This window comes from Microcaecilia unicolor, chromosome 2 (assembly GCF_901765095.1).
Source record: "Microcaecilia unicolor chromosome 2, aMicUni1.1, whole genome shotgun sequence".
Lineage (NCBI taxonomy): Eukaryota > Metazoa > Chordata > Amphibia > Gymnophiona > Siphonopidae > Microcaecilia > Microcaecilia unicolor.
In genome coordinates, this window is record NC_044032.1 from 434,797,734 (window position 1) to 434,822,081 (window position 24,348).

The 24,348-nt window shown below is 40.4% G+C and overlaps 1 protein-coding gene across 1 annotated transcript in view; it reads left to right on the forward strand.

Moving 5' to 3' along the window:
• Nucleotides 1-4,311: 4,311 nt before the first annotated feature.
• The window catches only part of ARSJ (arylsulfatase family member J), a 90,110-nt gene continuing 70,073 nt past the window's right edge, over nucleotides 4,312-24,348 (forward strand). The window contains exon 1 of the mRNA XM_030190816.1: nucleotides 4,312-5,521. Within this exon, the coding sequence (XP_030046676.1) occupies nucleotides 5,145-5,521 (377 nt within the window). The 5' untranslated portion in view covers nucleotides 4,312-5,144. The remainder of the gene's footprint in view (nucleotides 5,522-24,348) is intronic.

Here is a 24,348-nt window from a genome sequence, read left to right on the forward strand (position 1 = left end):
TTTTTTTGTTTGTGCCATCAAGAACTCTTGCATCATTCTTGAAGACAGATGAGCAAGAAGAGCTAACTGACAATGATGTGATTGCTCTGGTGAACAGGAATGGGAATGGAGATAATGCCGATGAAGACACCTCGAGTGAGGCTGAACATAGAATTGTAAAAGTCAGTCATAGTGAAGGCGTCAAGGCAATCGAGGTTACACTGGCATATGTGGAACAGCAAGAGGAAGTGACAGCTACCGATATAATGTTATTGATAGGCTGGCATGACTTTGCAGTGAGGAAGAGAAAACTAATATTAATCACAACATTTTACAAAACACCTTTATAATTTATGTTTACCAGTTGCACTGCTACTAGGTATACAGTACGGTACGTACTTTTTCTGACTCTGTTTTTTACAGTTCAGTATTGGTCTTATTTTATGGTATAGTACAATGATTACAGTATGTTTTTGCACTCCAACCATGCTGCAGATTGTGTTATAGGGCTGTTAATAAAGAATTTGTAAAAATTAGGAACTCTGTGCCTTTGTTTATGCATTTTGTAAGGGGTACAAAAAAACAGAAGAAACCAGTCTTCGCAAAAAAAACAACAGAAAACAAAACAACGAAGATGACTCACAGAAATAAAAATAAAAATAAAATAGCCCAAAAATAAAAATTATCAAATTATCAAAATGTAAAAATAATCACAGAATATGTATTTAAAAATATAAATACATTAAATAGATGACACTTTGGTTGTAAAAATTAAAAAAATAAACTTTATTAGCCAAAAGATAGCAGGGAGAAAGGGACTCGACACAGCTGTGTTTCGGCCATACAGGCCTGCGTCAGGAGTCTTCTCACCGTATGTTGATTATAATGCATTCATTGACATAAGACGCTGCCCGATCTTTCCCGCTTGACTTTGTTTTGGGCAGGACTTAACGCTACAATATCCAAAAGAGATATATATATATTTCTCCAATAATTGGATAGAATTTATAATCAACATACGGCGAGAAGACTCCTGACGCAGGCCTGTATGGCCGAAACACAGTTGTGTCGAGTCCCTTTCTCCCTGCTATCTTTTGGCTAATAAAGTTTATTCTTTTAATTTTTACAACCAAAGTGTCATCTATTTATTGTATTTATATTTTTAAATACATATTCTATGATTACTTTTACATTTTGATAATTTGATTATTTTTATTTTGGGGCTATTTTATTTTTTATTTTTGTTTCTGTAAGTCATCTTCGCTGTTTTGTTTTCTTTTGTAAGGGATAACCATTGTTTTCCAAATTATTCAACCTTTTAATTATCTGACAATGGGCCGTTCCCGGTTACGTCAGATAATCGAGACTGTACTATATTACTAATTGTATAATTTATTGTGTAACCCCTGGATCTGTCAGAATGTGTGTGAAGTGGAGGAAGGGATTGCGTGTCGATGTCTGTGTGTCTGGGGATATGTGATGCCTATGGATTTTGCAGAGTGTGTGTGTGAGGATGGTAGTGTGGGTGGGGCGTATGGGGGATTTGTGATGTGTGGTTGAGGGCAGGTGGGTGGTGATGTGTGGGTGTAGGTATGGGTGGTATCTGTGGAGGGAGAGTTTGGGCAGGGGTGGGAAGTGGGTGTTTGAGTATATGTGTGTATGGAGGAGAATGAGGGGTGTAGGATACTGGAAGTGGAGAGGTGTTCAAGCATTTAGACTTTAAATCAGCCTCCTTCTACTAGCACTCTCCTTTTCTGTCCATCTCCCTTCCTACTACTACTACTCATCATTTCTATAGCGCTACTAGACGTACGCAGCGCTGTACACCTGAACATGAAGAGACAGTCCCTGCTCGACAGAGCTTACAATCTAATTAGGACAGACAAACAGGACAGACAAGAGATAAGGGAATATTAAAGTGAGGATGGTAAAATAAGGGTTCTGAACAAGTGACTAAGGGTTAGGAGTTAAAAGCAGCATCAAAAAGGTGGGCTTTTAGCTTAGATTTGAAGACGGCCAGAGATGGAACTTGACGTACTGACTCAGGAAGTCTATTCCAGGTATATGGTGCAGCAAGATAAAAGGAACGGAGTCTGGAGTTAGCGGTGGAGGAGAAGGGTGCAGATAAGAGAGATTTACCCAGTGAACGGAGTTCCCGGGGAGGAATGTAGGGAGAGATGAGAGTGGAGAGGTACTGAGGAGCTGCAGAGTGAATGCACTTGTAAGTCAATAAGAGGAGTTTGAACTGTATGCGGAAACGGATAGGAAGGCAGTGAAGTGACTTGAGGAGAGGGCTAATATAAGCATAACGACACTGGCGGAATATTAGTCGTGCAGCAGAATTTTGAACAGATTGAAGTTTTTTTTCGTTGGACCCTTTCTGTACTGTTACTCTGTCCATCCATCTACATGGATGGACAGAGTAACAGTACAGAGAAAAAAAAACAAAGTCCTAAGTGCAGCAAAAAGCACCAGGAGCCTTAAAAAAAATGGGACACAGTTCTCTTTATTATAAAAATCGATATTCCAATGTGGACCCGACACGGTCCGTGTTTTGGCATACTACGCCTGCGTCAGGGGTCAAAATATACTCATATGAGATGAATTCTATATGCAGCAATCAAATTCCCTTTTGTTCTACAAAATAGTTGCTCGATGCATTGAAGTCGTAGAGTCCTTCCGTTCCTTACTGCAGGATGGCTAGAGACAGACAGACCTTTTCCAACAACAGGCAGTATCACTTGACAGAAACATTCCTAAAATTGCACATCCATGAGTGTGCAGAGAAGGCAGCAAAAAGATTGAGACATCCATTAACTTTTGCCTGCTATCAGGATGTACTAGTTTTAGTTGCTTGTTTTTTTGTTTGTTTTGTTTTGCTTGTTCCTAAACAGGAGATGGAAGCAAGAAAACCAATCAAGAAAAGATATCTGGGAGCTAAAAGCGTCAGGATGAGAAGATTGCTTTGCTAGTTTAAATGGAAAACTCTCCTAGTTTAGGTCTATGGGATACTTGCAAGGCATGGCAATGAAGGCTAAAAGTACTCTGCAGAGATTTCAGAATGAGTAACAGAATCTGGCCGTGTTATCAGTCAATTTCCGAGGAACTTGGCAGCAAACAGGGTTGTAGCTTATTAACTTAGAGTCAACTAGGAACATACTGCAGATGGACACAACTGCACAGCACAGAAAGGAGTTAAGGAGGGAAGCATAGTACCAACAATGGCATAGCTAGGACTGAATGGGCCCCCGAGCAGAAAAATTAAGATGGGCACCTATAACACTGAATAATGAAATATGGCATTTTATCAGGAAATGGACAGTTTTCAATCCCGACGCATGATCACACCCTAACATTTTGTCTGAATCACCCCAACCTATTTACCGATACTTCTTTACTGTACTTGTCACTGCAATAGTACCCCTATACTGTATTTGTTCACACCGGAGTCTGTAACCACCTCTCTGGAATTACGTAAGCCATTTTGAGCCTACTAATAAGTGGGAAAAGGTGGGATACAAATGTAACAATTAAATACAATAAATAAATAACACTACTTCTCCCAAGGTAGTGAGGAGGGGTGGGGGGGGGGGGGGGGGGAGGTGATCCTTCAGACCTCCAGTAACCAAACCCTGTAAAACAAACACTTTCCAGACCCATATCGAAACAGTCATAGTGAAGCAATACTAATGTCCAGGACTCAAACAAAACAGCACCCTAGAATAATCATATACTGCTTCCTGGAAAAGCAGAACAAGTCAGATTGCTACAGATCCCTACACAGAAACTAAACACTAGCAGAATGCCCCACTTCTGTCACTCCTGCAAAATACAGACAAAGCCCCAAATACAGAATAAGCAACTGCTGCTAACTAGCACTAACTGGAGAGCAAACCTATTTCTTTCTGTACTGTGTTTTTACAACACAAAGTTATCGGGGTTGCACATTTTTAAAACCTGACATAGTCCAGTCACTTAAAATGTGCTCTCTATTTGTTGTCTGCACAGTTTATTTTACTACTCTGCGTGGTCCCAGCCTCTCCTTTCAACTTTTCATCATCATTTTTTTTCTTACTTCTCTTGTCTGCCTTTGCTCTCAGTGCAGGACAGGAGTCCAGCAGCCCTTACCAGTGGGCGGGGCCCAGGCTATATGCTGGGCTCCCTCAGTGGTAGCTACGCCCTTGGTACTAGAACAAAACAGCAGTGCACAGCTGGTTTAGAAAAATAAAACGTCTACCAGCAACATCAGGAAGCAAATGGGCCATTAAAGGCTTTCTCTTTACCTCTCTCCCCCCCCTCCCCCCCACCTCTCGTAAGTAACCTAAGAAAGCAAAGTTTGACAGCTCAGCAGAGTTTACAGGAGAGTCCCTCCCCCTTTTCCCCCTTTTGTTCACTCTTTTCATTCTGCTCCCGGTTGCACGGTGGTCCCCACTGGAAACAGCCAGTGCTCGGTCGCATCTGATCCCCCCTCCAGCACCTCCCCGCAGCCTGCCCGTAGGAGGAGGGAGCCCTACACGTTCACTGAAGGAAAAACCGGTCACACCGTCTGCTGAAGGCTGATCATTTGTGTCATCGGGCAAACTTTTGAGAAGTTTTTAACAAGACTCGGATGCTCTTTCTCACTCGCTTTGCTTACGGTGCATTAATAACTTTTTTTTTTCCTTTTCTTGACTTAATTTTTATTATTTCCTGATTTGTCATCCGCTAACTTTTGCCTGGTATCGAGATGTGCCAGTGCCGGAACGCCTGGTGCAGGTGGACAGAAACTGGCGCACTCGGAAGGTGATGCAGAGAGGCGCCTTGTCCTTGTCCGCAAAACAAAGGCAGGAGGGAGGTGGAAGCTTTCCACACACCACCGACTCTGGCTACTGCTGTCTGGCGATGGGCAACCTGCGAAATCACCCAGCGCCCCTCTGACAGGATGCACGGCCATGTGGGACGCGCGGAGAAAATCATCCGGATGCACGATTGGATTTTTATCCTCCTAACGTGCATTTTCCCACTATGCGCTTGAAGACTGGAAGACGAAAGCAGCCCCTGCTTTTCTACTCCCCCTGTCACCACAGAAAAAGGTAACGTTTAACTGGTTGCTTTGGATGCCGCTGTATGTGTATTTCCAGGTGTTGCACGGGTCCCCCTCCAGGTTGTATATGCAGACTGGGTGAATGGCCCTCCCTCCATGTGCACATTGGATTTGCAGTGTAAAGATGACAGTAGTGGGGGTACTGGCTGGATTTTCTGTGGTGAGCCTCATGACCTTCGGCTACCTGTCTTTGGATAGTCTGAAGAACTCCAGCCTGGAAGGGAAAGACGCCCCAGGCAGGATCCAATCTGGGGAGGAACCGCAGCAGACGCAGCCGAACCCTCAGCCTCACATCATTTTCATCTTGGCGGACGATCAAGGATTCCGAGACATTGGGTACCACGGATCGGAGATCAGAACTCCCACACTGGACAAGTTAGCTGCTGAAGGGGTTAAACTGGAAAATTACTATGTTCAACCTATTTGCTCACCATCCAGAAGCCAATTTATCACTGGAAAGTAAGTTCACTTATGTTGCCTCTTCTTTCTAGTAATATGCACCTACAGTGTCAGTGATTGGATGAGTTTTCGGTTTCGGTGTACCTGCTTTTATTAGCTAGATGTAGCTTTTACTTACCTGGCCAGGGCTTTGTAGTAAAAGCACATTCATAAGCTTAATCTTGCTTTGTTACCAGCCTTACTATACTAGCCTACCTAGTTCAAATCATTATGTAAGCTCTTGACAGTAGTCTCTTAAAATACTGTTGCGAGTTGAGCACTGCTGTTATATAGCGTTTAAATGCAATTCACCTATCCACTGTAAAAATAAAAATAGATCTAATATATAATTTTGGACACTTGGTTTTCAAAGAATCCAAATTCTAATTTTGTATCCTGGCTGGAAACAGATCACTTTTATTTTAAAATGCACAACGCATGGAACTGTTACAGCAAATTTTAATACAGTGAATACCTCAGGATACTTAATATTTTCTAAAATCCTGATTCCTTGCTGTGTCTTTGCACGGACAAATAACTTTCTTTTAGTGTGACTAACTCCCATTATGGTAAATATTTCCAGAGCAGAACATAATACACACCCTCAACGTTTACTTCTGTAACGAAAGTGATTCATAATTGTGTTACAGGCATTAGGACGGGCGTGAACTCTTTACCCGCTACAGTTTGTATCTGTTATGATTTTTCTCATGTTACAGGCACACTGGGAGAAACCAGCCTCCCCTGATGTACTGAAATTCTTAGGGCATATAGAAGGTCATTGTTCAGAGAGGTTCACCGCACCATACAACTGACCAAGGTTTTACACTCCTAGCATGCAGGGTGCCCATTCATAACTTTCTAGGAGCCTGCTGTGCTTGGCTAACAGGGATCCTTGTTCCTTGTGAATGAATTGTTCTGATGCTGTTGCATAATAGTATGAAGTAGTGTGATAAAAATAATAAATAAATAAAAAGGCAGCTGTTCATACATGCCTTATAAGATTAAAAGAAGCGTAAACTATTTTGTTTTGCTTTCCTTCTTTAAGCTTTCCAACATGGAGGGTGTTAGAAGTAATTATATAAAAAAAGGATTCATGTCCATGTTGCCACAATAGTGCTCCAAAAAATGGGATAGAAGTTTACAAAATCCAATATGCAGGAAAACCAAAAACAATTTGCCAGTATTTTAGAGAACTAAGCCCCCCCCCCCCCCCCCCCCCCCCCCCGAACATGTCCATTGCTTTCTATGGGAAACTGTTTTTTAAAACTGAAACCCACCCAACAGGAGCTGAGTTTGGTAAGTCCAATTCTCTCTGGGATATAACTGTTGAACAGTTGCAAGTGTCTTGTGTCCGAATGATCTTTGTATGATGCTCCAGGATGTGGTGTTAGAGAATTGCCTGAATTACTGTCATTTGGTTTACCTGAGTCTTCTAAAACTTTATTTGCATGTCACTCAAATGGCTAAGAACATGGCAACTAGAGTTTTGGTTGGTTGAAGCCTATGTGGCCACATAACTCCTATTTTGGAATGGTTACCTGTTGAGCAGAGGCTAAATTTCAGTTAAACAAACAGCGACTCTGTATGTTGACGCTTTTTCTACTGGCACAATTACTGGGTTTTATGCCTGGGCCTTCAGATGCCTAGAGAGATAAAGGGAACTCAGAGCCATGAGCTGGACCTGGAAATCAGGTGCATCCCATCTCTACATCTGAAAAGACCTAGAAGTGTGGCAGGAAGGATCTATCTCCCAGCAGAATGGTACATTATGCTACATTTCTGAACTGGAGAGGACATATATATTTGCATTTTTGAGGCCCATGTTGGGTGTTGTCTGACTCTTATCACACTATACACTGATGGTGCTGGCTTAAAGTGCCAAATACCTTATTGCAGAAATAAAATAATTGAAGCAGAGGAATGAAGTACCTAGCCCAGGACTCTAACAGGAATTAAGGAAGAAGGAAAGATAACTGAGCAGAACCTCAGGTAAAAGGATACCAAGATCGGCATCCACTGTATCTACCAGCTTATCCTTATTGCTTTATACTTTTGAATTAATTTTTTGGACTGTAAAATACTTTATTTTGAGGACCACCAATAAAGGTGTTTTATTTATATGTACTCATGTTTGTCCACTTGTCGTTTTGTTTAATTTTGTCTTTCGATAGCTTAGTCCTTAAATGCTGCCTCTTCCTATTCACCAGGACCCTTACTTTATTTTGCTGTTTTTCTGTTTCTCTGTCTGTGAAAGCCCCAGTTGTATACTTCCTTCTTTCTTTTATGTAGGACCTCCAGGGTCACCTCACCTCTTTGTGAGAGGTTCCCTACAGATATAAACAGGGTGGAATCGGTCCAGAAGGAAGCTACTGAGATGTTTAGAGGTCTTTTCATAAATTGTATGGGAGGTGTGGGCAAATGTTTTGCCTCTGGGACTGTATTGGATCATAGTCTGAGTCATGAAGTTGGAACAGTTCAGGGGATGGTGGAAAGATCCTCCAACCCCAGTAAGTGTAGGAAATCAGATTCATATAACTTTGTTATGGTTAGTTTTGGGGTAGCATAACAATTTGACGTGTGTTTCCAAAGTAATACATTAAGGTGGTAATTTCATAAAGGCTTTTTCAGACATATATGCAAGCAAGTAAAATGTCACTTACAAAATTGTCCCATGCATGAAAGTACTGTGATGACAGAATGTGCATAATTTTATGCAATTGGATGCAGATATGCTTGGGGAGATATTTTGGGCAGAGTCATGATTTCCACATGTTTATAAAATACGCATATATGTGTGTTCTTTACATTTGAAAATTTACACCTGTTTCCACACAGTATAAATGTATGAAACCTTCATTCTAGCTGCAATTTTGACTGCTTTGATGTGGCTGTTTTAAAAGACACTTGATATAGACGCCTAAGTGTCTTTGTAAGTCAGGCTTAAACAGGTGCCTACCTGACCTACCACTTAGGCAAACTGTTAAAAAAAACCCTTTTAGTAGCTATACTTTTTTTTCAAAAAGTAAAAAATTATTACAGATCATTTGCACTGTCCCTCTGCTTGTCACTTTTACCTTTCCTCTTCCCCTTGATTTTTTTTCTACTTTGCATTGCCTGGTTGTGTGGAATGGAGGCATTCCTTGAGATATACAGTTTGGATAAACCACCTTTATACAAAGACAGTCATTATAGAAGGGTTACTTGCAATTGAGATGTGCATAAACTAGCATTTAAATGTTTTTCTTGCATAAACGTTTAAGTTGCCATTTTGCAAAGCCAGGCTATGCACATCAAAAACCCAAGTGCATGCAAATAGCAAGGGGGTCGGGTCTGTGCCTGCTTTGGGCAGGACTAAAGCATACCTAGAAGATACTCGATTATTCCTATTTCAGAAGGGGAATAAATGTAGATGTTCTAGTAGATTGACATCAGGATTTCCACCTGCTACCAAGGATGTTTAGATTTTGGAAAATTGCTCCAATTGAGCAGCATTGCCCTAGAGGAATTAGGAGAGGAAGCCCACTGAATCCCTCAGTGACTTTTGTCCTCCCGAAAAGTCAAAATATCAAGGGATAATGGACTATCATGTGACAGCATCAGGAACATACGTGTTTATATTCCAAACTAACAAAGATGTTTATGTTCACTAAGACTTGATATACTGCCTTTACTCGATGGAGAGCAAAGCGGTTTACAAAATAAAGAAAATTTATACATAAAAGCTCAAGAAATGGAATACCAATATAAAGGCTCTGTTTACTAAGGTTAGCTAGCGTTTTTAACATGTGCACAAAATTACCGCATGCTAACTGTGTAGAGGCGCCCATAGGAATATTGTGGGCGCCTACACAGTTAGCGTGTGCTAATGGATAACACACTAAACGCACTAACACGCCTCTAGCTTTAGTAAATGGGAAAGAACATACTTCCTGTTCATACGTCTTTCGACGTATGAGCAGGTCCCTTGAGAAAGCGGCAGTGAAACAGGTGCCTGTCGGGATCAGCTGAGCCTTCAGTTAAGTGACATTGCTTTGGATCATTCTGTTGAAACATTTCAAAGTATTGATATTGCCATAATTGAATAACAAAAAATAAAAATATACAAAAACATTTTTTTCGTACAAGGAGGGTTTTATTTTTTTTTGGTCAATGATGATTCAAGTCACAGATGGGATTTTTCATTTCCTAGAAGTTGCTATTTAGTGGCATATGAGACCCCCCCCCCCCCCACCCCATTATTATATATTACACATTTAAGTGAACATTGAGTCTATGTTAGAGTTGAAACAGTATCAGTGGTGGCATTAGATGATCATGGGCTGCAGGAGGGATTTTGCGGACCATTGTGAATTGTTTCATTCCTGCTTGGCATTGAACAAAACTTTCTGAACTAGAAAGCCAGCTCTGGCTCACATGCTGAAATTTGCCTGCTTCTGTAATACGTGGACTGACTTAAATATCTAGAAGAAATGAGAGCTAACATAGATATAACAGAGACATGTAAATACTTCCAAGGTATAAATTCCCAGGGACCAAACCTCTTTCAATTGGAAAGGAGCTCTGAAATGAGGATGAAAGAGGGTAGACATAGGACTAATTTAAAGGAATATTTCTTTATGGAAAGCTGGTGGATGCATGGGACAGCCTCCCAGTGAGGTGGTGGAGACAATAATGGTATCTAAATTCAAGGAAGCATTGGTTAAACACAGAGGAACTGTGAGGGAGAAAAGGGATTGTGGAGCTTAATAGCTGATGTGGATGGGCATACAGAGTATGCTGTATATTCTTTATCTGCTTTCATTTTTCTCTTTTTTTCTATGTAACTATTTTGCTATGATACTCATTTCCAGTAACGACTACAGCAATACAGCCCAAGGATTGGTTAGTATGTCCACTAAAAGGTTGATAGTGAGTAATCTGAAGTTGAAGGTTGGGAGTGAAAGGAGGCAATCTAGCTCCTGCTTCCCTGTGAAAGCATGTGGTAGAATGAGGCGGCAACATGCTGGCCTGTTTCCAGAGTCACTAGTAGGAAGGAAAAAGCCTGTCTCAGATACTGAGTGATTTGGTAGTGGAAGTAGAGGGCCATACAGAGGAGTCCCTGTAGTAGTGCTTCTGATCTTTCACTGCTGAAGCTGTTTCTAGATGTGACCAACAGTGAGTTTGAAGAGCGGAAGATGGTAGAGCAGTCAGACTGTTGCTTAACCCAGAAGTCCATAGGAGACCAGAGGTCAAAAAGCAAAAAGATTTTATACAGGAGAGATTCAAACATTTGGAATACAAGTATCAAAAAGAGACATTGGTAATCACGGATCCTGGAAAGGTCCAGAGGGTGCCCCAAAGCCATCAAATTAAACTGAATTCAAAATCAGGACTGGTGTTAAATAATCAGAGGTCCAGGGCAGCAACCAGAGAAGGGGTCCTAAACCCTGCCTGCAGGCTATGACGCTTATTTTCAAAGCATATGGGCATCTCAAAAGGCCAAAAGGGACATCCATGTGCTTGAAACATCCAAGTACCGATTTTGCCAAGGCAGAAAAGGAACATCAAACACTGCAGTACGTCCAGGTAGCATAGAGATCAGTAGCACATATTTTATTGCCCCGTTCAATTTAGCCCATGGTTTTTCCATTTCCCTTTTTTGCTCCCACCTTGCCAGTTCCTCGTTCAGGCGCTTTTCCGTTTTACCAAAATCCAGAGCATTGAGTTTGGTGTGACTGGACTGTACCTTAGCTTGTATATCAAATCACACTGTTGAATGATCACTGCCACCTGGCCCCACCTGAACATTAGTACCCCTTTTTCCATTCATAGGCACCAACATTTACATACCCATTATGCATATAAATGTTTAGAATGATGGATACCTACTTGCATAAATGTCAACATGCTGCCTAAGTGCTATTCTGTAAATGCTGCATAACTTACATAACACACACAGTATGTATTTGCAAAGGGGGTGTATACTTGGACGAAACATGGACAGGGCTCAAACTTACATGCATAACTTGTAAGTTACACTCATAGCTCTATGGCTGGTCGCCTAAATGTTAAGTGAGTATATATCTGGTTAGAATAGTATTCTATAAAGGCTAATGCTACTAAATTCCCTTAATGGCCACTTTGGTCCATATAGCCCAGTATCCTGCTTCCAACAGTAGCCAATCCAGGTCACAAGTACCTGGCAGAAACTCAAATAGTAACAACATTCTGGAATCCCAAAGAGTAACAAGATTCCGGAATCCCAAAGAGTAGCAACATTCCATGCTATCAATCCCTGGGCAAGCAGTGGCTTCCCCCATGTCCATCACAATAACAGACTATGGACTTTTCCTCCAGGAAATTGTCCAAGCCCTTTTTAAATCCAGATAGTGCTAGGGTGGTCTGTGGGCAGTTAGGGCGGAGTTCTCCAGTTCTCCAGTTAGCAGTGATATTCAGTCCACAGCAAAAAACAACAACAAAAACTGTCCAAACTTTCCCCAATTTGCTATCTGGATAGAGATCTCAGTATTGCCACTCTCTGGATAGAGTTGCCAGTCACCACTGAATCTGAAGATTCTGCACAGGCTGCTATCTGAAACAGATTTATTTCAACCACTGTGGCCAGTGTTTAAAACAAAATGCCAACCACCAATGTTGAGGATCAACTGGCTAATAATTCTGTAGCAACGGCCTCACTCCTCATTGCCGATTTATCCACTTCTTGTACTGCCTTGTACAGCATGGTATTAACCTTGTTTAAGTCAACCCTTTCCCCCCAAATAACCTTGTTTAAGTCAACCCCTTCCCCCATTTGTTTTGTTCATGCTGTTTGTCTGTAGGTCTGTCTTCATTAGATTTTGAGCTTGAAGAAGAAAGGATTATTATATGTCTTTGTAAAGCACTGAGTATACCTGATAGTGCTATAATGACAAATATTAATAATGACAAGGGTGTATGTGGAAGGAAACCTCCGAAAGGAGTTTTCTTATTTAGGCATGAAAGTAAATGGCCTCTCGTCGGTACTGCTAAAACATAAATGTGATATTAGTATTGTGAATATTTTTTCTCTCTTGTGTGTTTGCATGTGGTAATGGATATCCCTCTTTGTCTTGACTTGTAACTGCTTTCTTGCACCCCAGGGAGCACTGTAATACAGTCTATTGCTTCACATTTTTAAGCTATCAAAAACACAGGCAGTTGAATGGAATAGGCCTCAAGGGCCATGGCCCAACCAACCTTTTGCCCTATACAGCAATAGCAATTAGGGATCTTGGGAGAACAAGGAGGGAGCGAAGGTTGGTTTGTGGCCTCTCCTACCCAGCTGGTGTTCTGCTGTCCCTGACTGAAAGTGAAATTTTAGTGTCTGGACCACACTGAAGGCTTCTTTCCATTCTTACAAGGAATAGAAATGTGCATAAAATCTTTATGGTGTGATGTATGCTGCACAATATCACTATCTGACATCTGCTTGCTTTACTGGAAGATGTATCCATGGAAGCAGAGAGCCCAGATCCCAAAAGTAATGACTCAGTGCTTTAGCCCTTCTGATCTCATCTGCGTAAAGAGGGAGGGAGAGAATGGAGAATATGGATTCTGAGTTGACTAATGAAACTAGGCGACATTTATAACTGATATTTAATGGTAGAATGTGTTACCTTCCGGAGTGAGGTAATACAAACTGGTTGATATTCAAAGCAGTTTCAGTGGGCAAGAGAGACTCCTGCCCACTGAAATCGACTAGGGTCACCTAACTGCCAATATTCAGTGGCATTTTACTGGTTAGCGCTGCTGAATATTTGCAGTTAACCAGCTAACTTGTGAGCATTCTAGGGACGGAGCTGGCACTTAGGCAATTAAGTAATGATATTCAGCCCTTAACTGCATAAGATAGCCACTTAAATCGGGCCACATAAACAGCAGTCCTATATTTAAACGGTTCAGCTTATGTGGTCAAGGGCTGAATATTGCACTTAAATGCATAAGCTTTACTGGCCACCTAGAGACAGATTTTCATTGCCGGCACCCAAACATGGCCTGGCATTTTGGTAATACAACTGGTGGCAAACATAAAAACGCTGACTCCTCTGTAATGTATAGTTTATAAATGTATGGTTTGTGGTACATTAACTTTTTGTTTTGTTTTGTTATGAATCTTTAACGTTGATTCCACTGGATTTGCAGGTTCAAAAAATGTCATTAGAGATAGAGAGGAAAAAAGTTGCTGATCAGCACTTTGTGCTATTCCTTGTCAAGCTCGAAGCAGGGAAAAACTCAGAGACTGCTCTCTTCCCACATGGACCTGATCCAGGAGTCTCTTGGAGATATTATCTACACAGAATCTGAGCCCTCTGCTAAACCATTAGGGATTAAATAAACTTAACCCTCTCCATATGCCTTAATCAATGGCAGGCTCTAACACTGGGACTGTATTTCTGCTGTTCCAAACTCTAACTCTTTAAAAAAAAAAAAAAAAAGAAGCTATGTGCATATTCACCTTCTGCAATCAGTAGAAAGGCAGGGAATATCTGTGAATTAACAAATAAATGTGATGTGTGTACAGTCAATGATGCCTGTGACCAAGGGGAAGCAGACTATAGTGTAGAACAGCCATGTTGTTTTGGAGTGGCTGGGTGGTAGTAGGGAAAGTAATATAGTGTGAGGTGTGGAGGAGGAAGGCATTGAGAAACTGGGCAAGACAGTTGGAGATGGCAGGCTGGGTGAGGCCTGCATTGACTGCTAGCACTGACTGGAAAGTGCCAGTGGCCAGAAAGGCGAGGGAGGCAGTGACATTCAGGTGGACTGGCACAGGATTATTCCTGCGTACCCTGGGCTGGAGGAGGGGTTGTAGCTGCTCACAGAGATGCTGTATGGTAGCCCTGTCGAAGCGGAACCTAGAAAGGCATTCCTGGTCAGTGAGGTCCTGAAGACCCTCTGATAGGAATATCTCCTTAGGGACCTCCCCTCCAAACTCTCATCCACCTCCAGCAAGGCGTGAGCCACCAAAGCATTCAGCACATCCATGATTGATATGCAGACGTCCCACCACCACAGGTGCAACCCACTGACCCCAGAAACACCAGAGTGCACACGACTTACTGCACCTCATGAGACCCAGTACCAGCACCCATCCCAGCACACAGTCGTGAGGCACACACCAGCTTCCCAAAACACTCACTCTCCCTCCACCAACAAACAGTCCAGGCATACAAAGCTGCAGCACTAAGCACTCAGTCTTCGACAACCAGCAAACAGTCCTCAGACATACAGTCGCAGCACAGAACACAGTAACAAATTGGGAGTAGACAAACAGACGAATGAGAGACAGAAGACAAGCAGGTAGGGAGGTCTAATAGGAAGTGTGGGGGGTTGGGGACAGTGAGGGCTTGTGAGGGAAGGGAGCAAGATGCGGAGGAGGCCATTCAGGGGGGAGTACTTACCGCGATCCATTGAGGTGATGGTAAGGGCTCCCGCAGTAACCCGGTGGTGATGCCTGATTACCGCCAGGTTAGTGCCTCACTATAAAATTAAAAAATGGCGTGAACTCGAAGCGGAACTACCACCGGCAGCTGTTTTGGGATTGCGATAATTCTGGGTTAGCGTGCGGTAAGCCTGCATTAGGCTTACCGATGCTTTGTAAAAGGGCTCCCTAGAGCACTGAAAGGGAGGGGGAATGGATAATGTGGGGAAATGGTTTGGTTAAGTTGATGGGTTGAAGATTGCCGTGAAGACACCACACAAGTGATCTGCAACTTGTTTATACTGCATGGGAAGGTTCTTATAAGCGAGAGAGGGAGGGGGAAGGGCGGCAACTGGAAGGAAAAATTAACCACCAGAAGTTGGGGTATTTGTTGTTCTTCCTCATTTTTGGTTTCTGTACTGTGAATATTTCTTGTGCAATGTACCTGTTGTGGTTTCTAATAAAGATTGTAAATATAAAAGTTATTTTAAAAAGTAAAATAGGGAGGTGGCGGTTTTTATGACTGATGATGATGTCGATGATCACATTTTTGCCTTTAAAATTGTATAGGCAACTATTTTACTGAAGTCCTTTCCTCCATTCAAAATGTGAAGAGTATTGTTAACATTCATCAGTGGAACCTTTAACGACTTGTAATTTTAGGATGGTACTATAAAGGAAACAAAAAATATTTAAATTTCAATAGGAAGCCAATGTAAAGTGATGTGAGATACTATCAAACTTCTTACGTGAAAAAATCAGACTGCCATATTTTGAATTGCTCAAAATTGTTTGCAGCCTCCTCAATAATTGTTTAGAAGAGGCAAGGTATACAACATTGCAAAACTCCAATTTGAGTTAATAACCTGAACTGATCTAATGAAAACATTTTACACACTCTTTGAAGCTTTCTCATCAAAATAAAAGATTTCTAAGTTAAATAGCTAATTTGGGCATCAAACGATAATGCTTGATCAATGACACTCCCAATATCTTAATAGCTGGTGAGATGCCGTGTATGTTGACCAATTGAGAGTGCTATAAGATTTGTCAGGGTTATTAACAATAAGAAGAAACTTAGGGCTTCTTTTACAAAGCCATGCTAGCAAGTCCCATATGGCAAATGAAAGGAAACCCACTGGAATTGAATAGGCTTCCTCTCATTTGCTGTGCAGGAATTGCTACACAGCTTTGTAAAAGAAGTGATTCGTTTTTTTCTGTATTTAATGTTAGTTTATGTCTCAGCATCCATGTCTCAATCAATAAAACACACCTCTGAATTGTGGATAACGCATCTTGTGATAAAGAATGAAAAGGAATTAAAACAGTAATGTCATCTGCGTAGCTTTAGTTCTTATGACCAGCCTGTTATAGTTCAAAACCTAATGAACGTATGAAAAAATTAAATAGGGGACAAAGGAGAGCCCTGTAGGACACCACACAGGTTTGTCCATGAGTTAGAGAATACACCATTCATTCTTATATAATCAACTTTGTAAAAACTCTGGAAGCCATGATAAAACTCACCCAGAGATACTCAAATTAGAGGACAAGGATTTTTTTTTTTTTTTACTTTCACTTAGTGCCAGCTGGGCTGAGTCTGGTAATGAGCCAATCACAGTTTCATTGCTAAAAGCAAGAATGAAAGGCAAACTGTGGAGTTAATTATGGCTATCTAAATAGTTGATGTGTAACCAGACCTAACATCTTTACAAATGGAGAAATCGATAATTAGATAGAGGTGACTTGAATCTCTGTTATTTTTCAATATAGGTGTAAAATTGCACATTTTATAGAACTATGCTCATACGTTTATCAGAAATCTTTTAAAAAATTGATATGATATATTCCTCCATTAACAAGAGAATGCATCAAGGTGGATTACAGTAATAAAAAAGACATTAAAAAGTTACAATAATAAAAATAAGTACATAAGTATTGCCATACTGGGACAGACCAAAGATCCATCAAGCCCAGCATCCTGTTTCAAACAGTGGCCAATCCAGGTTACAAGTACCTGGCAAGATCCCAAAACAGTACAATGCATTTATACTGCTTATCCTAGAAATAAGCAGTGGATTTTCCCCAAGTCTATTTTAATAAAGGCTTATGGACTTTTCTTTTAGGAAGCTAGCCGAACCTTTTTTAAACACTGCTAAGCTAACTGCTTTTACTACATTCTCTGGCAACAAATTCCAGAATTTAATTACACATTGAGTGAAGAAATATTTTCTCCGATTTGTTTTAAATTTACTACTTTGTAGCTTTGTTGCGTGCCCCCTAGTCTTAATATTTTTGGAAAGAGTAAACAAGCAATTCACATCTACCTATTCCAGTCTACTCATAATTATATAGACCTCTATCATATCTCCCCTCAGCCACCTTTTCTCCAAGCTGAAGAGCCCTAGCTGCTTTAGCCTTTCCTCATAGGGAAGTTATCCCATCACCTTTATCATTTTTGTCGCCCTTCTCTGTACCTTTTCTAATTCCACTATATCTTTTTTGAGATGTGGTGACCAGAATTGCACACAATATTCGAGATGCAGTCACACCATGGAGCGATACAAAGGCATTATAACATCCTCATTTTTCTTTTCCATTCCTTTCCTAATAATACCTAACATTCTATTTGCTTTTTTACCTGCCACTGCACACTGAGCACAGGGTTTCAATGTATCATCAACAATGGCATTTAAATCCTTTTCATAGCCTGTGACTCCTAATGTGGAACCTTGCATCACGTAGCTATATTTCGGGTTCCTCTTTCCCACATGCATCACTATGCACTTGTGCACATTAAACGTCATCTGCCATTTGGATGCCCACTCTCCCAGTCTCGAAAGGTCCTCTTGTAATTTTTCATAATCCTCTTGCGATTTAACAACTTTGAATAACTTTGTGTGATCAGCAAATTTAATCACCTCACTAGATACTCCCATCCCATCCCATCCAATAAACAACAGAAATAATTGCTTAAGGCTTATGTGTTGCTTGAAGTTGTGATCATCTGCTTTAATTTTGAAAGTAGATAAACATCTTGGAAATTTCAAGACTTGTTTTTGAAAAAGCCATACAAAAATGATTCCAACTAGCAGAATCTTGAATCAAAGGTTCCTGAGATGGACCAAGTTGCATGTATTAGGAGTTATAGGAATTGCTGAAAATACTGTATAATAGAAATTACCAGTTTGTAAATAAGAATTACTTGTACTCTATAACTCAAGGTCACACCTCTCTGGATCAGTCACACTCTGTTGTCGTCATCTCTTTTGACATTTTTTCAGCCTATGACCTCATAGATCACAAGCTTCTTCTTCATCATCTTCACTCTGTTCGAATCTTAGGTACTGTTCTGGCCTGGTTCATGAATTACTTGTCTGATAGATTCTATCAACTTACCTTCCAACAGACTGACCTCATTTCCGCTCCACTGTGATGTCCCGCAGGACTCTATTCTTTCACCCACACTCTTTAATATTTTCCTGGGTCCTCTTCTTACTCTCATCCAAAATCACTCCTGTACACCTTACTGTTATCCAGATGGGAACAATTTCCATAAATGGTGCCTAAATATCGGTGCCAAAAAAACCCCATGCTTAGCACTATTCTATAAACCTCACCTAAAGTTAGGCACAGTTTATAGAATACATGTAATACCTGTCCCTGTGACTAAAATTTAGGTGTGACCATTTACACCAACTAAAACCGGGTGTAAATGCCGGTGCTTAATGGGCATATTTTGTAACAGTGCATATCATTTTTAGGAACACCCATGACCTTTCATGCCCCCATGGGCACACCCCTTTTTGTGATACACATATTAGAATTTACGCTCACCACTTTATAGAATATGCTTAGAAAGTTGTATTTAAAATGTAATTAGTGTCAATTAGTGCCAATAATTGCTTGCTAGTGGCTAATTATTGGCACTGATTAGCTTGTTAAGCAATTAAGTTATGCCTGGAAATCAGCTATGTGTGCTGATTTACGTACATAACTTTAGATGTCATTTATATAATCTGGGGGATGATGTACAAATCTTCTGTCATATCACAGACCCATCCTCCATAGCACACATTAATGATTGTCTCTCCCATGTCTCATCTTGGATTAAAATTAATCTGCTTTTCTTGAATTCTTCCAAATGTGAAGCTATATTCTTTCCTTCTGCACATCATACTGTCACCCCTTCTCTATCCATCGGTGGTCATTGTATCCCCTACAAGGATTCTGTTAGAATTTTAGGTGTTTTTTTTAACCCTAACCTCACTTGTAAACCTCAAATAGACTCTGTCCTTCTGCATCTTATTTTGTACTTCATCGAGTTTGCTCTGCCCGCTTCCTTTTTCCTGCTGTACTCCTTCATCCCTTATCTTGACCTTGGTTCCTTCACACCTTGACTATTACAACTTCCTCTGTGCTGGCCTCCCTCTGTACTTATTCAGATGCTTACAATTGATTCAAATCACCACAGTTAAATTACTCCACAATATTGATCGTTTCAACCATGTCACCCTTCTCCTCCGTGCCAAACACTGGTTCTCTCCCATTTCCCACGTTAAGTTTAAGATTCTGCTACTGATTTGCAAATTAATGTTTGCCCTCTGCACATACAATTTAATTGAGTAATGAGCCAATTAGTGCTAATAATCAATTATTGGCTTTAATTGGAAATAATTTGGATTTGCATGCGCATCTTCCTAAGTGCTATTCTATAAAGATGTATGCATAAATCTTCTAGAGTGCAACTGAAAGGGGGCATGGCCAAGGGAGGAGCATGGACAGGCCAGAGGCATTCGATAAAGATGTGCGCACTATTATAGAATTCAGGGGATCTGCATCTAATTTATTCATGAGGATCTACACCGGGTTTCAGTTGGTTTAAATCCTCACGCCCAAAGTTGGGTGCAGATCTCAGTGCTACTTGCTAATTCTATAAATGGGACCCAACTCAGAGCATCATTTATAGAATAGTGCTCAGCACTCATTTTTTTCAGCACTCAACTTTGGGTGCCATTTACCTCAACAATCTGCTTATCCCCTATACACCCTTCGCTGTCTCCACTCTGCTGATAACAACTTCCTCACCATTCCTCTGCTCTCCAACTTACATCTTAACATCTGTCATGAATCCACTTTCTGCTACCTAGGCCCTAAACTATTATGGAACAACCTTCCCCTCCATATTAGGAATCAACCCTCTCTCTCAGCTTTCAAGAAAGCACTCAAAACATATTTATTCACTAATCTTTCCCTTCCATTGATCGATAACCGTCTATTTTTTCTCTTTCTTTCTCTTCTTCTTTTCTTAGTCCCCTTCTCCTCTCCTTCCCTTAATCTCTTCTGCTTGTTTATAGCTTATGTTAACCACTTAGATACCTACGTACAGACCCTTAGCGGTATTTCAAATGAAATAAATAAATAAAGTGGGAACATGAAGGTGAACAACCTTACAGACAAATGCAAACTGAGAGGTCTTTTTACCAAGTTGCAGGAAAAGGGCCTGCGCTAGCGGAGGGGGCCATTTCTCCCATGCAGCAGGGTCATTTTTTCCACAGCCGGTAAATGCCAAAACAAATGACCACACAGTGAGATAACACTTACTGCATGGCCATACGGCAGGGAGCCCTTACTGCCAACCATTGTTGTGGTGATATGGGCTCCTGTGCCAACCTGGTAGTAACTAGGAAACACATGGTGATGCCCAATTACCACTGGGTTATCACCGCACAAGCCATTTCCAGAAAAGCAAATGGTAAGCCTGCATTGGGCTTACTGCTGCTCTGTAAAAGGGCCCCTCGGTTTTGCATGAAATTTGGAATGGATATCACTGTGGATGCATTAAAATGTGCCACCTGCCTGTAAACATAGCTGACTGTAGTACTTAATACCGTCTGAAGAGGTTCCATGTTTTAGTATAATTACACTAATACCAAATTTCATCTTTCTAAAACTATCAGTCTCTACCTTAAAAAGTGGAGAGGATAAGAGAAATTAATATACTCCCTGAAAAATGTCACTCTCTACATGCTGGATATGGGTTCTGATGCTCTTTCTGACAATAGAATTGACTATTGACTGACACAATCAATTTCATATGTGTACTTGGTGACCTTGAGCTAAAGCTAACAGTCCCTGAGGCATCGACCTACTGTGGAAAATACATGACTCCCAGGTAACAACCTGGATTTCAACTACTCTTTATAAAAGCTAGTGAAAGACATCTATGAAACAGGGGTGAGTTTGTTAATGTAAGTTATTAAATCTGAATAAAAGTTTCCCTCTAAAATGTCTTTTGCAAAAGTAGAAGAATGAGAAAAAGGGGTGAGAGAGATTTGCAGTATGCTGTAGATAGAACCAAAGAGTTTTCTTTAATAGGCTGTATGCATAATATTACTGGTATCAGATTCCTGAAGTCTCTATATTGAGGTCAAGAGGTTGGGAGAGCCTTGGCAATAGCTCCCTCCCACAAGGAATAAGTAGTTACAGCAGGTTACCTCCTTGCTCCCGAAATGCCAAAGATAATGATATTTCAGGTGATGAATGATAGGGTGCACAGTGTTTAAGGCTCTGTTTTAGCTGATACAGTATATGCGTAGTCGGAATTTACAGTCTGCCAATGAAAGGATTTCTTCTGCTTCTTTGCAGGAGTTATGATTAGTGAGGTCTAAAACCAGAGCTTTTGCGGCAGTGGCACCTGCTCTCTGGAATCAGTGGCCAAAAGAAATCAGATTGGAGAATAATTTGGGTTTCAGAAAAAAGCTTTTAATGGCTGGCTCTTTGTGAGATATTTAGGAAGTAATATTAATCGGAACTGGTGGGTTAGCTAGGAATAATGTTCTGATGAGTTAACTTTCATTATATGTGATAGAGATGACATGTGTATAGAATATTGGTAGGATTTTTGTGGTATTGTGCTACTAGATGATTGTAAGTGGATTGTGTGAGCCCTCCTTTGTTCTAGAAACTGCAAGATTGGTTATATTTTTAAAGGTTATTATTATTATTATGAGTGTTTTATTTATTTATTTATTTTTTAATTATAATTACTGGACTGGTATTTTTATTATTTCCAACTGTCAGTCTGTTTGGCTATCTGGAGAAAAATAACTGCAAAATGGAATGGGATGAAATTAAGCATGTGAGGAAACTGTTAAAAAGACATATAAGTATATACAAATAGCCATACTGGGTCAAAACAATGATCCATCCAGCAAAGTATCCTGTTTCCAATAGTAGCCAATCCAGGTCACAAGTACCTGGCAGAAACCCAAATAGTAGCAACATTCCATGCTACCAATCCCAAGGCAAGCAGTGACTTCCCCATGTCTATCTCAATAGCGGATTATGGGCTTTTCCTCCAGGAACTTGTCCAAATCATTTTTAAACCCAGATACGCTAACTATTGTTACCACATCCTTTGGCAATGAGTTCCAGAGCTTAACTATTCATTGAGTGAAAAAATATTTCCTCCTACTTTTTTAAAAAGTATTTCCATGTAGCTTCATTGAGTGTCCCCTAGTCTTTCTACTTTTTGAAAGAGTAAAAAATTGATTCACTTTTACCCGTTCTACACCACTCAGGCTTTTGTAGACCTCAATCATATCTCCCCTCAGCCGTCTCTTTTCCAAGTTGAAGAGCCCTAACCTCTTTAGCCTTTTCTCATGTGAGAGGAGTTCCATCCCCTTTATCATTTTGGTTGCTCTTTGAACCTTTTCATTTTTTTCAGGTTTCACAAGCAAGATTACGCGTCCCAAAAATACAGAAATGAACCATATTTAGCACTAACTAATATACAAGAAAAATCCCAATTCTTTCTTAGACCAACATTATGTGAGGGGAGTAGACAGAGAAATAAAAGGAGACAAAAAAGGAATATGTCTTAAATTTGACTTAACAGTTCCCAAAAGGCTTTCCCATTATTTATGTCTAAACAGAAGACACTCAAATGATTTTCTTCAAGTCTGTAAAGGCTCTAAGGGGGAAAAAACATACTTTATCCATCCAAGTCTAACCACACATTTCCATGAATGTGCTAACAAAAGCGTTGCACCCAATGTTCTTGCCTCATGGCCAGGAATAACTTTCTTCTTTCCTGAGTACTTTTTGTCACATCAGGATAAATCCATAGTTTAATTCCATAGAATAACTCAGATGAATGATGAAAATACAGACTCTTATCTCCACTTCTGATCACAGACAAACAGAGAACCAACACAAGTAGAAATACGCACAGTCATTCACAGACATACATAAAAACATTTAAGAACTGACATATAAACACTTACACACACACACATGTGCAGAGTGGTTGGAAAGAATTCCATAGGTCATGTTTTGCATGTTTTCTCTACTTGTTGTAAGTCACCCACTTCAGGTGTTCCTCAAGTTTAGAAATCTTGAGGTATTGGGAGACTTTAATATTCATGCTAATAACCCTCAGCACCCCCGAGTGTCTCATTTTTTGTCCCTTATAGCGGAAATAAATTCACAGCAGTGGGTCACCTTCCCAACACATCAAGCTAGGCATAACTTGGTCTTATTTTGTCGTCAACCAATTCCATTATTTTTGATTCTGCCCTAATCTCAGTTCCTCTTTTTTGGTATGACCATTATGAACTTCTTTTTAAGCTTAAATTTTGTTCCACTATTAAAAAGACTCCTTGCACTGGCTACTGGTCTAGATCCTAAAGACATATTGAACCTGAGTCACTTTCCACTGAACAGTTCTGTCTCCTAGTGGTTACTGCTTCGGATCTTTCTGCAGTGTTTGATCTTACTGATCATTCTTTTCTTGTGGTATATCAAGAATAAATAACATGATATAACAATAACTAGCAGAAGCAACTATTTACTTTTGCCTCTTTCTGGCTTCCAAGTTGAGAATAAACAACCTGCTGGAGGAATAACATATAAACAGGCAGAAAATGAGGCACAGCATCTTAGTCATTGTAGCTTCCATCATGTTATTGTGTTGTCTTTATGACCACCCAGAAAGTAACATGCCACCATATATAATAAACACTTTTCTATAAACTCAAAACTGGAAAAACTCCTTAGAACATCACAGCAAATAAAAACCAGCAGTGCAAGCCCACCTGTCTACTGACAGCAGGTAATGACTAGAGGGTGGAGAGAGTTTGTATTTTTGAGTATTTCTAAGAACATGTTTGGATATAAGAATTACTCTAATCTCCACAGTTATGAGCAGTGTTCTTGTCTTCTGGAATTATACACAGTTGTTTCAAAAGGACATAAAACAGATGCAGCAGATGTAAATCTCCCGTGAAATATATATCTATTCTGGATCCCTAATTGTCACGTTCAACAGCAGAGAAAACGTTCTACTTTAAATAAAAATACAAGTTGAAAAGTGCACGCTGTAAGCATTGCACATAGATATTTCACT